Here is a 14,765-nt window from a genome sequence, read left to right as displayed (position 1 = left end):
TGGCGAGGGGCGCGTCCGGCTTCTTCCGCCTGGGGGCGCCCTGGGGTCCCCACGGGCACCGATCCCTCCCATCCGCCGACTCGGCGGCCCCCCCGACCCCCGCTCCACCCGCCCGCGCGTCCCTCCCCACGCACCGCCCCCTCCTGGATCCCGGCCGGGTCCTGGCTCCTCCCCGCCCCTCTCGTCCCCGGGAAAGGAGGGGGTCCGAGGCTAGCCCGGAGGAGCGGGGGCGGCGGCGACAGGGATGGGGGTCGCTGGTTCTGGACGATGGCCGCGTCGGGGGGCGGCCCCCGCTTTGGGGAGGGTGGAGGGGTGGACGCCGGGATGGACCCATCCTGGGGAGGAAGCGAAGCGGACCCGCCGGAGCCGGGGCCTGCGCCCCAGGAGGGGCGCCCGCCTCCCACCCCCAGAGAGGGGCGCACGGTGGAGGGGTCCTCTGCCCCGAAGGCGCCGCGCCGCCTAGCCATTTCCACTAGCGGCCCGGCTCCCTGTGACTTGACCACTTTACGGGGAGGCGCGGCCGGCTTGGCTCTCAGGGTCTCCTGGTCCCGCGCCCCCTGCCCTTCTGACTTGGCTAAATCCACTCGTCCTGCCGTCAGACATCCCACCCCCACCACCGGGGGTCCTTTCCTGAGCCCACACCCCTCCCCGCTCCTCCCCCTCCTGCACCCCCACAGCCCCTGCCTTCTCCCTAAAATGGCCCTGAGTGGCCTTGGAGCCGGAAAGCCCACCCCAAGCTGGCTCCATGTTGATTGAAAAGTCAACACAGGAAAGGCATTTGCTGTTTGAAAGCATCTAATGCTTATCCTTCCCACGTGCCAGGCATTACTCAAAACATTTCCTCCTTACTCCGCGGGTTCGGTTCTCCAGTGTGGCCTGATGACTCCTGGGGTTCCCCAGGGCCAGAGGGTCTCTGTGGGGGTCCCTTTGCCCGCCTGGGTGAAGGAGAGGCTAGTTGTGCCTTGGTTCAAATTGATTATTTGTTGTCGGTAGTGATCAGTACTAACGGTTTCACTTGGTTTTAGCAGCGCCTAATACACCACACCTTCCCAATCCCATCAAAAGTGACTTGGCCTTGCGGTCGATGTTGATGGTTGACCTGGATCAACCCGTGATTTTGTGCGTTTGGGATTCTCAAAATAAATCCACTTCTCATCGCCAGTCACAACTCGATGCCAAAAAGACTTTCTTTCGTGCCGTGGAAGCAGCATTTTACTGATGACTTTTCGGTTTTCCATTTGCCTTTCGTCCAGTTGGTGTGGCACCCATTTTCCTTCCTTTAAAATGGTTCCCATTGCTTGTAAACGGTCGGAAATGGTTTGCTGAGCAACGTTGAATCTTTCCGCGAGTTGTTTCTGAGTTGGACACGCATCTCCACCCAATAAAGCTTGTCATTGTTGGTCTTCCATCTTTTTCGGTTGACCTGGACGTTCTTTGTCTTTCCCACCGAAATCCTCACTTTTAAAGCATTTAAACCAGCGTTCACACGTATCCTGAGATGGAGCATGTTCACCATAAGCTTCCCGAAGTATACGATCACTTTCAGCAGCACTTTTCTTCAAAATAAAGTAATGAATTAAAACTCCCCGTAAATGCTCTCTTTTTTTGGCACAAAATTCAACATTTCTAAGCGTAAAAACATCTATGATGTTAACACCTTCAGAAAATTTGACATATGAAGTTTTGAAGCTTGTTGTCCATACAACACAATAGCATACATATCAAATCGCATATATATCAGCATACGTGTAACTCCACCTATTGAAAAAAATCTGCATTATTAACCGGTACACCTAGTAAGAGTAAAATGACATAATGTCTGTGCATTGTTTTAAAATAACCCACTGGGAGGGTGGGATGGTGGGATGGTTGGGAATATGAACGAAATGAGGACTGTCCATTTGGTTAATAACTGTCGAAGCTGGGTGATGGGACCACGGGAGTTCATTATACTATTCTGGGTCCTTCTGTAATATTAGCATTTTTTTCATAATAATCATAAAAAAGGACTGCAGGGCTTATTAACCAATGTCATCCCAATAAACATGTAAAAACAAACAAACCCAAAACAGTCTTGAAGAAGTGCCTGGGATGAGCACAAGTCTTGCCTCCGCCATGGGTCAGAGAAGAGAGATTTGAAGACCTGGAATGGAAGGAAGGATGAGTGGGTGCTGGGGAACCCCCCTCCCTCCCCCGCCCCGTCAGGGGCAGGTCAGAAGAGCTGCCTGCGGGCAGATGTGAGCCAGTCGGGCTGGGCACTTGGCAGAGAGGAGCCGTGATTGTGTGGAAGGAGAAGTCCCCACTTCCTGGAACATCAGACCACAGGGCCCTGACACCGCACTGCGCTCAGAGAGGCCACTTTGGGCCACTTGAGCGTCGCTTTACTATGCTGTTGCCGTGACCGCGCGTGGGCTGACCACGTTCCCCCAGACTCAGAGGTTGAAATCTTAGCCCCCCGATGTGGTGGTATTAAGAGGTGGATCCCCTGCCCGGCCGGCGTGGCTCCGTGGTTGAGCGTCATTGACCTAGGAACCAGGAGGTCACGGTTTGATTCCCGGTCAAGGGCACAGGCCCGGGTTGCGGGCTCCATCCCCAGTGCGGGGCGTGCGGGAGCCAGCGGATCCATGATTCTCTCTCATCATTGATGTTTCTAGCTTTCCCTCTCCCTTCCTCTCTGAAATCAACAAAATATATTTTTAAAAAATCACCCATTGCTTTTGTATGGGTTCCTTTAAAAAAACATATGAGCTAATGCCTTATGAGTGTAGTACCAAGGAGAGGAGAGCGAGGGAGAGGGAAGTGAGGCAGAAAAGGAGGAAGAGGGGTCTAGGCGGAACATTATCCAGGTTGGCCCGGCTTCGCAAGGACGCCGAGCTGCTGACTGGGCCTGCGGGATGTGTCTGGGCGGATGTGTGGAGCCACTGAGTCTCGGAACTGTCCTGAGCGTGGAGGGGTGGACTGGGGGGTGGGGTGTGCGGGAGAAGGCGAGCAATTTCTGTCCACTCCTCATCTCTCTCTCTCTCTCTCTCTCTTTTTAAATATATTTTATTGATTTTTTACAGAGAGGAAGGGAGAGGGATAGAGAGTTAGAAACATCGATGAGAGAGAAACATCGATCAGCTGCCTCCTGCACACGCCCCACTGGGGATGTGCCCGCAACCAAGGTACATGGCCTTGACCGGAATCGAACCTGGGACCCTTGAGTCCGCAGGCCGACGCTCTATCCACTGAGCCAAACCGGTTCGGCCTCATCTCTCTTTTTGATTTTGATTTTTTAAAATATATTTTATTGATTTCAGAGAGGAAGGAAGAGGGAGAGAGAGAGAGACATCAATGATGAGAGAGAATCATTGACTGGCTGCCTCCTGCATGCCCCCCCCACTGGGGATGGAGCCCACAACCTGGGCGTGTGCCCCTGGAACCGAACCCAGGACCCTTTAGACCACAGGCCGACGCTCTATCCACTGAGCCAAACCTGTTAGGGCTCTCTCTCTCTCTCTCTCTCTCTCTCTCTCTCTTTTTAAATAAGTTTTTTTTGCCGGTCAGCATGAATCGTGATTGAGCATCGACCTGTGAACCAGGAGGTCACGGTTCGATTCCTGGTCAGGGCACAGGCCCGGGTTGCAGGCTTGATCTCCAGGGTGGGGCGTGCAGGAGGCCGCCGATCCATGACTCTCTCTCATCATTGATGTTTCTGTTTCTCACTCCCACTCCCTTCTCCTCTGAAATCAATAAAAATAAAAAAAAGTCTAAACCACGAACTGACCTAAATGACTTTAAAGCACTTGTTTGTCTCAACCTGCCTTCATCCTGAGATTCCATGGAAAGACCCTGAGGCGCAGTCATGACACCGATGCTAGGAAGGAAGACCTGGGCAGGAAGGAACTGTAGCGAATAGGCCCGGGCTTAGCTTACGGCGCTGTGGTTAGCAACGGGCTCTCTTCTAAGCATTTGATAGAACAATTGCCTTTGTAACGTAACATATAAACGTACAGATGGCTTCCGGCTGTGTCTTTGGCTTGGCCACCGCTGTGTTTTCCAAAAACTGGAGCTGAATGTGCTCAGGAGCCGCCTCTAGGGTACAGTTTGCCGCAGTCCTCCCTCCTCCCTCTTGCCTTCAGCTGGTGCCATCTGTCATTCAGACAAACTGGCTGGTCCCCGAAGGCATTTGAATTTGCGTCCCCTGACTTAGAAAATAAAACCCCCACAACAGACAACTCATTGTCCACATTTTAAATCGCTGACAGGTGGGGTTTAAATATTCTTTAATCCGTTCAGAGATGAAAATGAACATAGATAAAAAGTGTTCTTGGCACTTTTCTTTTCAAATCTATTTTTTATTGATTTCAGAGAGGAAGGGGCAGGGAGAGAGAGAGAGAAACATCGATGATGAGAGGGAACCATGGATGGGCTGCCTCCTGCGCGCCCCACACCGGGGATGGAGCCCGCCACCTGCAGGAATCAGACTGTGAGCCACTGGCTCATAGGTCGATGCTCAACCACTGAGCCACGGCAGCCGCCTGGTCTTCTTGGTGCTTTTCTACAGAGTCGGCTGACTTGCGAAGTCAAAAGGCTCGTCCATCAGCTGGATTCCATTGAATAGGAAACCGCTGCAGGTATTTTAAGCAGAAAGAGAGTTAATACAGGGAAGCAGGCGGACCCGAGGGTTGTGAGGCTGGTAGAGCAGGCTCCGGGCTCAGCGAGCCTCCTCCAGGGATGGCTCCCAGAAGAACACTACAGAGCCGACCTGCCAGGAGAAGCCACCGCCGCAGCCGGACGGTAGGGACTCGGGGGGCCACTGCTACACTCCTGGGCCCCATCACACGCTGTCCTGGGGGATGGGAGTGGCGGGGGACAGTTCAGGACAGTTCATCACGGCTCCCCTGTCTCCACACCAAAGGTGGAAACTGGGCCACTGCTGCCCCCTGTTGCCCGATGTCTTTAAGAAACCGTCCCTCAAGCAGCACGTGCACATATGCGGTGCCATCTGAGCCTAACCAGAGAAACAGGCAGGCGGCGTCCTTCCCTTTACGGGTAAAGAAAGCGGACATGTGACACAGTTAAGGTCCCAACGCTGGAGTGACGCCCTAGCCCTCCTCACCCCTGGCCAGTTCAAAGAACTCAGCTCACTTGTTGTGAGCGAGGCCTTCCATGGGCCCAAGAGCACCTCATGGGGGCGCGTGGGGGGGGGGGGGCAGGCTGGCAACTAACCATAACCCAGGAGGCACAAATCCGCATCGTGAGCACAGAGGGAAGGGCCCGTGCTGGGCAGAGGGATTCAGACGAGAGGAAGTGACGTGCGAGCTGGATTTTGAGGGGTGAGTAGGAGTATGACAGGGAAAAAAAAAGTCCTAGCAGCTGGCAAGAGCTAAGGGGGTCTGGCGTGTCTGTGGGGGAACCGAGAGGATTCTAATTCTGGAGGATGTGGACAAAGTTAAAACCATTTTTTTTACAGTAAAATAAGGTGCATTAGTCGTAAGTATACATCTTCTTGATTATAAAGCTATGTAAACACTCATATACCTTTATTTAGGTGAAGATGTAAAACATTCTCAACATCCCCTCGTGTTCCCCTCCCGGCCTATCCGTACCCGCCTCCACCCTTTCCCCGTCGATTTTTGCAGGGCGCAGGGAGGCCAACATAAAATCTCAAAGCCCTTGCTTTGGCCCCCATCTCTCATTCCTTCCAGTCCAATTTTTAAAAAATTATTTATATATATTATTGTTTAAAGTATTACATATGTCTCCTTTTTTTCCCATTGACCCCCCCCCCCGCCACTCCCATTCCCCAGGACAAGCCCCCACCGCCCCGGTGTCTGTGTCCATTGGTTATGCTAATATGCATGCATACAAGTCCTTTGGTTGATCTCTAATCCGTGCCCCCGCGGCACCCCCCCCCCCCTTCTCTCTGAGGTTGGATGGTCTGTTCAGTGTTACCTTGTCTCTGGGTCTATTTTTATTCATCGGTTTATGTTGTTCATTATATCCCACATATAGTGAGCTCATGTGATATTTATCTTTCTCCAACTGGCTTATTTCACTTAGCATAATGCTCTCCAGGTCCATCCATGCTGTTGCAAATAGTAGGACCTTTTTTACAGCAGCATAGTATTCCATTGTGTAGATGTACCACAGTTTTCTAATCCATTCATCTCCTGATGGGCTCTTAGGCTGTTTCCAGATCTTAGCTATGGTGAATTGTGCTGCTATGAACATAGGGGTGCATATATCCCTTCTGATTGGTGTTTCTAGTTTCTTGGGATATATTCCTAGAAGTGGGATCACTGGGTCAAATGAAAGTTCCATTTTTAACTTTTTGAGGAAACTCCATACTGTCTTCCACAGTGGCTGCACCAGTCTGCATTCCCACCAGCAGTGCACGAGGGTTCCTTTTTCTCCACATCCTCTCCAGCACTTGTCGTTTGTTGATTTGTTGATGATAGCCAGTCTGACAGGTGTGAGATGGTACCTCATTGCTGTTTTGATCTGCATCTCTCAGATGATTAGTGACTTTGAGCATGTTTTCATATGTCTCTGGGCCTTCTAAATGTCCTCTTTCGAAAAGTGTCCATTTAGGTCCTTTGCTCCTTTTTTGATTGGATTGTTATCTTCCTTTTGTTAAGCTGCATGAGTTCCCTGTAAATATTGGAGATTAAACCCTTATCTGAGATAGCATGGGCAAATATGGTCTCCCGTGCAGTGGGGCCACTCCTTCTGCTGCCTCCAAATCTTTCGTCATCTTTCTGAACGATCCAAAGAGGCGACTGCAAGCCCACAGGCGAGGTTTCTCCGGACTGTTCGGTTGGCTGCGTGGTCCACGTGAATGGAAGGCTGCGCGCGAACCGGGAAAAGAACGTGGGGCCGACGGCTTTTGGTCCCTCGAAGCCACCGTCCAGGCGCGGGCCGCTCGCAGCCGCCGTGTCCCTCGGCGGCCGCCGTGCGTCCGTTACGTGGCAGCTGCCGGCGTCTGCCAATCCGCGGCGCCCGCATCAGCCCCCGCGGGTGGCGCAGCCGGAAGGGGCGGGGCTCAGGCGGTGGCGGCTGGGAGGCAGCGGTGGCGGCGAAGGCGGCAGCTCTGGAGGCCGCAGTCCCGGACCTGGTCTCGGCCCCAGCCCCGCCATGGTGACGCTCGCTGAGCTGCTGGTGCTCGTGGCCGCGCTGCTGGCCACGGCCTCGGGCTACTTCGTCAGCATCGACGCGCACGCCGAGGAGTGCTTCTTCGAGCGGGTCACCTCGGGCACCAAGATGGGCCTCATCTTCGAGGTGGCCGAGGGCGGCTTCCTGGACATCGACGTGGAGGTGCGGGCGCGCTGCCCGGGGCCGAGGCGGGGTCGCGCGGCCGCTCGGGGGTTGGCGGCGGCCGGGGCGCGCGCGGGGCCTGCGGAGGGCTCGGGGCGGGGGGGGGGGGGCGCGGGAAGGGAGGCCGCTGTCCGAGTCCCGGGAGAGGCCGGGCCACCGCGGCGGCCACGCCGTCTCGGCCCTTGGCCCCGCCGCCCGCGCGGTCCCGGGTCCCGGGCGGCCCTCGATCCGGACCCGCTGCTCCGTCAGTGGCGCTGGGTTGACAGCTGGACGGCGGGTCCCCGGGGACCTGTCGCCCGGGGCGGAGGGCGCCTCTCAGCTGCGGCGCGGCGCCGGCAGGACTCGGTCCGGGGAGCGGCTGCCCTCCGTCCCGACGCGACCCCCGTGGGCACGCGGCGTGGGAACTTCGGCGAAGCAGATCGGAAGTTAGCGAGGGCGCCGGGCCGACGTGCGCGCGGTTCTTTACTTTCCCCGGAAACGGCCCGAGTGTCCGACCCGCCGGTGCCCGCCTCCCCGGGACGTGCCGTGTAGCCCCTCCGCCCGGGACGGAGGCGGCGATGGGCCTCGCGTTGTAAGGGGAGCGATTGCAGTGAAGTATCTGGAGAAACGGGAGGTTAAGAAACCAGTCCCTAAAACGGATATACTTTTTCCTTTTTTTTTTAAACCAAGGGAATGACTCCCCTCTAACTTTTTTTGGGGGGGCGGGGGGTGGGCGGGGGAGTCACATGGAGTTAATGTTCACATTCACCCGTGGGCATGAACTTACTCGGGTGGAAGGGTTTCCCACGTGGCAGCGAGTTAGGGAGTCGGGCGCAGAGGACGCCATGCACGCGGAGCCCAGGCAGAAGGGCAGCTGGAGGAGCGGCTGGACATGACCCGGGTCCGCTGTTCCGCCCACGGTGGGCATGGAGGGCCTTGTGGGAGGGAGCGAGGCGAGCCAGGCCAGCCGCCCTGGGTCCAGGCTGGTGAGAGCTTGGCCTCCTGATGTCCATCCAGGCCAGTGACGGCGAACCTTTGGAGTTCGGCGTGTCCGCATTTTGAAAAACCCTAACTTAACTCTGGTGCCGTGTCACATATAGAAATGTTTTGATCTTTGCAACCATAGTCAAAGACTTACATTTTTGATATTTATTTTATATAGTTAAATGCCATTTAACAAAGAAAAATCAACCAAAACAATGAGTTCGCGTGTCGCCTCTGACACGCGTGTCATAGGTTCGCCATCACTGCCCTAGTCCTTCCCTGGGCCTCAGGCCTCCCAGGTAACGCGGGTGCCTCCACCGGTTGGAAGTGATAACCAGGGAACCCAGGGATGCCCCTTGCTCCGAAGTCTTAGTTTTAAAGAGGCTTCTTGCTTAAAAAAAAGTACATGTTTTTTATCGATTTCGAGAGGGAGGGAGAGAGAGAAACATCAATGATGAGAGAGAATCGTGGGTTGGCTGCCTCCCGCACGTCCCACACTGGGGATCGAACCCGCAACCCGGTCAGGGCACATCGCACTGTGACCTGGTTTATGGGTCGCCCCTCACCCACAGCCAGCCGCCGGTGAGGTTTCTCGCCTCTGACGGTAGTGGCCGTGTGTTTGGGTGGTGGAGGCAGCAGGCCACATAGACACGGGGTGTCAGGTGCGTTTTCGTTCGGAGGGGTTTGCTTTAGGTCGAATTAGACAAACGTAGGCAGCGTTGACGGGGATGAGATGCACAGCCGGTTTCCTGGCCGGAGCCGTGGGCGGGGCTCAGGGAAGAGCGCATGCTGAAATTTACATTTCCTCAGCCAACATTTCCGCCCTTACACGTTTCTAGTTGGACATCTTTCCTGACATCTGCGCTTCTCTCCTGCCTCCAGATTACAGGGCCTGACAATAAAGGGATATACAAAGGAGACCGGGAGTCCAGTGGGAAATACACGTTTGCTGCTCACATGGACGGGACGTACAAGTTTTGCTTTAGCAACAGGATGTCCACCATGACCCCAAAGATAGTGATGTTCACCATTGATATTGGGGAGGCCCCCAAAGGACAAGACATGGAAACAGAAGGTGAGACGGACCCTCGGAGTGTGTGCCCCCTCCCAAGAGAGAATGTTAATTCTGCTCACTTTTATCATCGGATGGAGTATTTATTTTGATTTCTTATCTAGTTTCACCCACTGTCCTTTTTCCTCCCAGCCCCCCTGCCTCTTGTGTCCTCCTGTCTTTAAAGGCAGAAACCTTTTGTGAAACACACTTGTTTACCCAGACCTCCCAATTCACAGAACGCCGTTTCTGAAGTTCGAGTTCCTGTTCTAGTTCTTTACAGTGGCCCGGCAGCAGCCTGCCCTCTGTGCTGCTGTGAGCGTGCCGGTTCCCTGGGTCTGCGGGTGCTTGTTCTTGAATTTGCCAATCCTGGCTCTTCCTCTTCGTTTGCTCCTTTGTGAACATGACTAGTTTGGCTAAACATTTTGTTTTATTTTTTGTGTGTTCATATGTTAAACTTTCCTTTAGGTGGTGGAGACACCTGGGATGGTAGGTGGATTGCTTTTGGACAGCATCCTGCCTTTTTGCACATGTTTGCTCGCTGTTCCCTAATTTCTGCTTTCCTTCTTTCTAACCTCAGTTTGTTGGCATGAGAGTGGTTTTTGTTTTAATGAAACAACAACAACCGTACACCTAATTAGAGTGACTGTTTTTTGTGGTTTTTATTTGGTTGACAGGAGATACAGGTTAGGTCACTTTAAATTAATATCACTGGAAAATAGCCGTGGACATTTTAGTGGCACCGTTTGTTTCTTTTAAGTGAATGCGAAGGGTGGACATATTCAACTATAATTGGACAAGTAAGTCTTAAACATAGTTAATAGCAAGTGGTCCTATTGACTTTGTCGGAAGTAATTTATAGCCTTGTTTTAATGATTATTAAAGCTTTCTATCTTGAAACTTGGTTGGATATGAAATACAGTTCTAAGAGCTATGTCCAGATTTTGTGACAAAAGTTCTTTCAACCATACGCTGCAGCTAGATGGGTTTTCATTCCTCAGCTGACCCGCACTGAGCCCTGAACTGATTCTCTGGATGAATTGTTTACCAGGAGCCAGCACGTTGGCACTGGGGGAGGGGCGTTAACACTGCAGGGGAGGGTTCTGGGAAGGAGCAGGCCCGAATTTTAACTGTGGCCCTGATAACGTTTGCTGTAGGTACTGAGAGACAGGAGAGTGCTTATATCCTAAAGACGTGGCTAGGTTTTGAAGTCTCTGACCTTAGAGGCTCATCCTACTTGGTAATTCTTGCTCTTGCTTTTCAGGGCCATTTACAGGGTAGGACTTGGCTCATTTTCAAGAAGAATTGGGAGTTTGAAGGGCTTTGTGTTTGTTTGTTTTCTGGAAATTAGTCCTTTCTAAGTAGTTAGAAGCCGTTGGCTGATGAGTGTGAATATTGAATTAGTGTCTAAATAATCCTTAACACATACTTAAAATTCTTGCTTTTGCTTGTTAATGGCAGTGAATGGCAGCTGTCAAGCCTTCCTCTAATGCAGTGGTTCCCACTCAGGGTGAATTTTGCCCCCAAGGGCCCCTTGGCGATATCAGGAGCCAGTTTGACTCGCATGGCGGGTGGGGGCACCGGGCAGCTGCTCCCAACAGAATTACCTGGTCCCCAATGTCGGCAGTTCCGCCTGGAGGAACCCTGCGCTCCAGGGCCCCGTAGCACGTGCTTCCGGAGGGAAGCGAGCGAGGGGGTCTGAGTTGCAGCCCGGCTCGGACAGTGGGGGCCCTGGGCTTCCCTCCGGACATGCAGGGTCCTCCGTGGCGGTTGGGAATTCCCCATGACGCCCAGTCCCGGGCGCTAGTCACGACCCTCCAGTGGGCCCTCCTGGCAGAGATCGTCCTGCCTGTCCCTCATCGCCAGAACACGGTGCAACCACAGTGTGCGCTGGCGCTTCAGAGCTCTGGGTTCCCCTGGGACCCGTTTTGGGCCAAAGGGGACCGGCTGTCGGCCTCGGGCAGCTGAGCTTCCCCGGCAGAGCTGCTGCTCCCGCAGGGACGTCGGCGCTCGGCTCCCGGACGGTGTGCAGCGGCTGCGGGTTTTCCCCGGAATGTCTCTGCTCAGCCTCCGAGATTAAGAGTCCGTTTGATTCTGCCCCTCAGTTAACAGTAGCGTTACTAGGAGTAGGTTTTGATCTTAGTTTAATGTTTATAGATCAGCGCTAGGGTGTTGCCGGGACTTCCTTTGTTTGATACTTTGTGCTCCCGCCCTCCGCGTTCTCCCTCCTCGGTCAGCCGTCAGGACGGTGAGCTTCCCTTCGCAGCAGTTCAGTGAATTTATTCCTGAGGGTGTCTCCCTTTAGTCAGGATTGTGGAGTATGTTTTCTGCCCTGAAAGAGATTTTTTTTTACTAGGAATGGACTTTAAAGAAATGCTTTGAGAATTAAGTTGTCATCAAGGATCCAAAATGCTGTTGGAGCCATTTCTAAAAATAGCTGCTTTTGTCTGTCCTCTCTGAGGAAGATTTTGATTGCTTTCTGCGTATTTCTCAGAGAGATTCCTAAGCTGTGCTGACTGTTCCCAACCCCTGCAGCTCACCAGAACAAGCTGGAGGAAATGATCAACGAGCTGGCCGTGGCCATGACCGCGGTGAAGCACGAGCAGGAGTACATGGAAGTGCGGGAGAGGATACACAGAGCAAGTAAGTCTGGTCACAGCGGCTGGCCCGCGGCAGGCCCGTGCCAGGGCGCGCTGGAGCCGCACCGCCCGCCGCCGGCCTCCGGCCCCTCGTGTGGAGGTTTTGCAAACATCATACGAATGCACTGACTTAAGAAGCACCCGTGCGAGGCTATCTTTTGAGTAGATGTGTCTGTAGAGCCTTGTACTGCGCCAGTTTACTATTGGCGCGTTGCTCCCCTGGTTGCAGGTCTCGTGGGGACCCTTGAGTTTAGGAGAAAGAACATTCACTCAAAAAGGAGACGTGAGTGCTGTGTTACCCAGTGATTCTGAAAAGTTAAGGCTATAGAATTTGATCAGGAACTTGGAAGAGTGTGATATAAATCGAGAATAAAATATACAGTCACGACTGTCACTTTAAGAACTAACTCCTTAGCTAGTGAGTGGATAAATCATGAGACTTGTCCGGGTTGGTAGTGAATATCAGTATTGGTCCATGAAACTGAGAAATCTCCCCCACCTAGAGCACATGCCACGTACACAGTAGGTGCTCAATAAATATGTGTTTTTGTTTTGTTTTTTTAAAGAGACTCACACATTTTGATTTAGTAAGTAGTGCTTTCTGGGTAACTGTGATCTTGAAATAATCTCTTAATTTTGTTAAAAGTCAATTTTCTGATTCAGCAAAAAAAAAAAAAAAAAAAAGATTATAATGTAGGGACGTTTCAATGTGAGGGAGAAAGAACGTTGGTTGGATTTTAACCCTAGAAGTGTTACCTTGGGCAGGTAACTTTCTCTCTTCCCCATACGAAATAAGCAGATTATACTTGACTGTACTCTGAACCTTAAAGGTCCATTTAAGTCTAAAATTCTCTGCTTCTAACTGTCGAGTTGCTTGGGGACAGAAGTATTTAAAGTACTACGAATGGTGTGCAATATTACTTTCACACGGTTAGAGCGGGGATGATTTTTCATGCTCCTCTGTTATTGTTGTTGAATTGTGTTTGTTTGTTTATCCTCCACAGTCAACGACAACACCAACAGCAGAGTGGTCCTCTGGTCCTTCTTCGAAGCTCTTGTTTTAGTTGCCATGACGTTGGGACAGATCTACTACCTGAAGAGATTTTTTGAAGTCCGGAGGGTTGTTTAAAAAGCCTTTTTTTCTGATGATCCGAAACTCATAATTCACTGTTTACCAAACATCTTGGTCATAATAATGTCATTTAGTTCGTATGTTTTTATTTTCTGAATTGTACATTCACAGCCTATGTTTCTTGGTGATTAATAGATATTGGGGAAGTGATAGTGAGAATTTGACATTTGATTGGCACAATGTATTTGAATTCTGCCTCATTATACAGGCCCTTCCAGAGCTTGAACACTGTAAGTGAAATGTAGGCATGTAGTCCTTCTTACATCTTTTGTTTTCACAGTAGAATGCAGTTTGTTCAGGGTAGTACTTTACTAAAGTGACTGCATTCTTTTGACCCCTTATCCTGAAGTTCAAGTCATTAAAGATTCGTTTTGTTTAGTTCTTATGAGAAACAACAGTCTGAATCGACATTTTCTACCCACCTAATGGCAGCTCTGTGACTTCAGAGTGTGCTACCAGCTTGGTTCTTTTAGACTTTGTCTATCTTGCTTTTGCGTTAAAGATAAGATAACCCAACAACATCCCCCCCCCCCCCCGCCCTAAATTTTTACTTTGAACTTTAGGACGTCACCTTTACTAAATTGATGACACAGCAGCTTATAACCTTTGTTTGATTTCTGCCTAACCTTGTAGGAAGTCTAGTAGAGCCAGTTCTCTGGGTGTCGCAGCTGGCGTGGCTCCTGTTCTTCCTCTGCGGGCGCACACTTCACTCGGGGCACGCGGGAGGTCTGCACTCCCATCATGGGGAAATCTGGTTCCTCACGCCCCTGGCGAAGCCTCTTGGATTTCGTTGCAGGGAGTGAGATACGGCCACTATTTTAGTTCTGATCAGTGGCGTTTGGCCACTTGTTAATGAGGGTACCGACAGCACTGTCAGTACTAGGGTTTTGGTTTTGTTTCTCTTGGGTCTTTTTGGCACATGTGAATTTTATTTTGTATAAAACGAAATGACTTTCTCTTGGTCTCTGATGATGTGTTGAAAATTGAAGGAGCCTCAGGTTTGGTGTGGGGATGATCCAGGATTATGTTGTGACTGATGTATTTTAGTTACTTGTACATTTTTTTGGATCTTTGCATAGGTAAAACTACAAGTAACGAGTTTTATAGAATTAATTTAAATTTGTTACCGGTTTTCATGTTCAGGATAGACACTTTTTCAACCTCGGGTGAAAATACTTGGCAGCAGCTTAAGGTGACTGAGTTTTACCTTAGGACAACTGCTGCATGCCAGTTTTTCTGCGTGTGTGAGAAAACACTTCAAAATTGAATTAAAATATGTAAATTTAAATTTGGTTGTGTATCGAATCTGCCCCAGGTTCAGTAAATAAACAATTCTTTTTAAAAACAGTCTTTGTATTCTGTTTTATATATTGATTATTCACATTTATTATATACCCGTTTTCTATTCATAATTGGAATGAGACATGTCCATGGTTTCTGAGTGTTACTTTTTATATCCGTAAACTTGATGATAGTGAACAGGAGTCCAATTTTAAGTTCCCTGTGTGGTTTCTTTCACGGGTCAATGTTAACATCTTTTATTTCATGTGGAAAAAGTAGTTTTGGGTGATGATTTATTCATCCACCTGTTGGATTATGGATGTGGGGAATAAGTTTAAGAGAGAGATTTGCCGAAGGCTCCCAGGTGGAGTGACCAGAAAACTAAACCTCTCCTTTAGGA

The 14,765-nt window shown here is 51.2% G+C and overlaps 1 protein-coding gene across 2 annotated transcripts; it reads left to right on the top strand.

The window, feature by feature from the left end:
- The first annotated feature begins 7,009 nt into the window (after positions 1 to 7,009).
- Positions 7,010 to 14,431, top strand: TMED2 (transmembrane p24 trafficking protein 2). Of its 2 annotated transcripts, XM_036307399.1 has the most exons (5): positions 7,010 to 7,299; positions 9,145 to 9,337; positions 9,782 to 9,802; positions 11,849 to 11,956; positions 12,957 to 14,431. In XM_036307399.1, the coding sequence occupies exons 1-5, from the start codon at positions 7,120 to 7,122 to the stop codon at positions 13,079 to 13,081; spliced, it is 627 nt and encodes a 208-aa protein (XP_036163292.1). In that variant the 5' UTR covers positions 7,010 to 7,119; the 3' UTR covers positions 13,082 to 14,431. The 2 variants fall into 2 exon arrangements, with proteins under 2 accessions (XP_036163292.1, XP_036163293.1); XM_036307400.1 differs by lacking the exon at positions 9,782 to 9,802 and having other exon boundaries at positions 7,012 to 7,299.
- Positions 14,432 to 14,765: the final 334 nt, after the last annotated feature.

Source organism: Myotis myotis, unplaced genomic scaffold (genome assembly GCF_014108235.1).
Source record: "Myotis myotis isolate mMyoMyo1 unplaced genomic scaffold, mMyoMyo1.p scaffold_m19_p_47, whole genome shotgun sequence".
Classification (NCBI taxonomy): Eukaryota; Metazoa; Chordata; class Mammalia; order Chiroptera; family Vespertilionidae; genus Myotis; species Myotis myotis.
The sequence above is the reverse complement of the archived record's forward strand: the minus strand, read 5'-3'. Positions and strand labels throughout refer to the sequence as shown.

What these genes read in the sequence shown, in the direction of transcription:
- TMED2 (XM_036307399.1), top strand. Translation starts at nt 7,120, where the DNA reads ATGGTGACGCTCGCTGAGCTGCTGGTGCTCGTGGCCGCGCTGCTGGCC. An exon ending in TCCTGGACATCGACGTGGAG is followed by an intron (nt 7,300 to 9,144) that starts GTGCGGGCGCGC and finishes TCCTGCCTCCAG; the next exon opens with ATTACAGGGCCTGACAATAA. An exon ending in GGAGAGGATACACAGAGCAA is followed by an intron (nt 11,957 to 12,956) that starts GTAAGTCTGGTC and finishes TATCCTCCACAG; the next exon opens with TCAACGACAACACCAACAGC.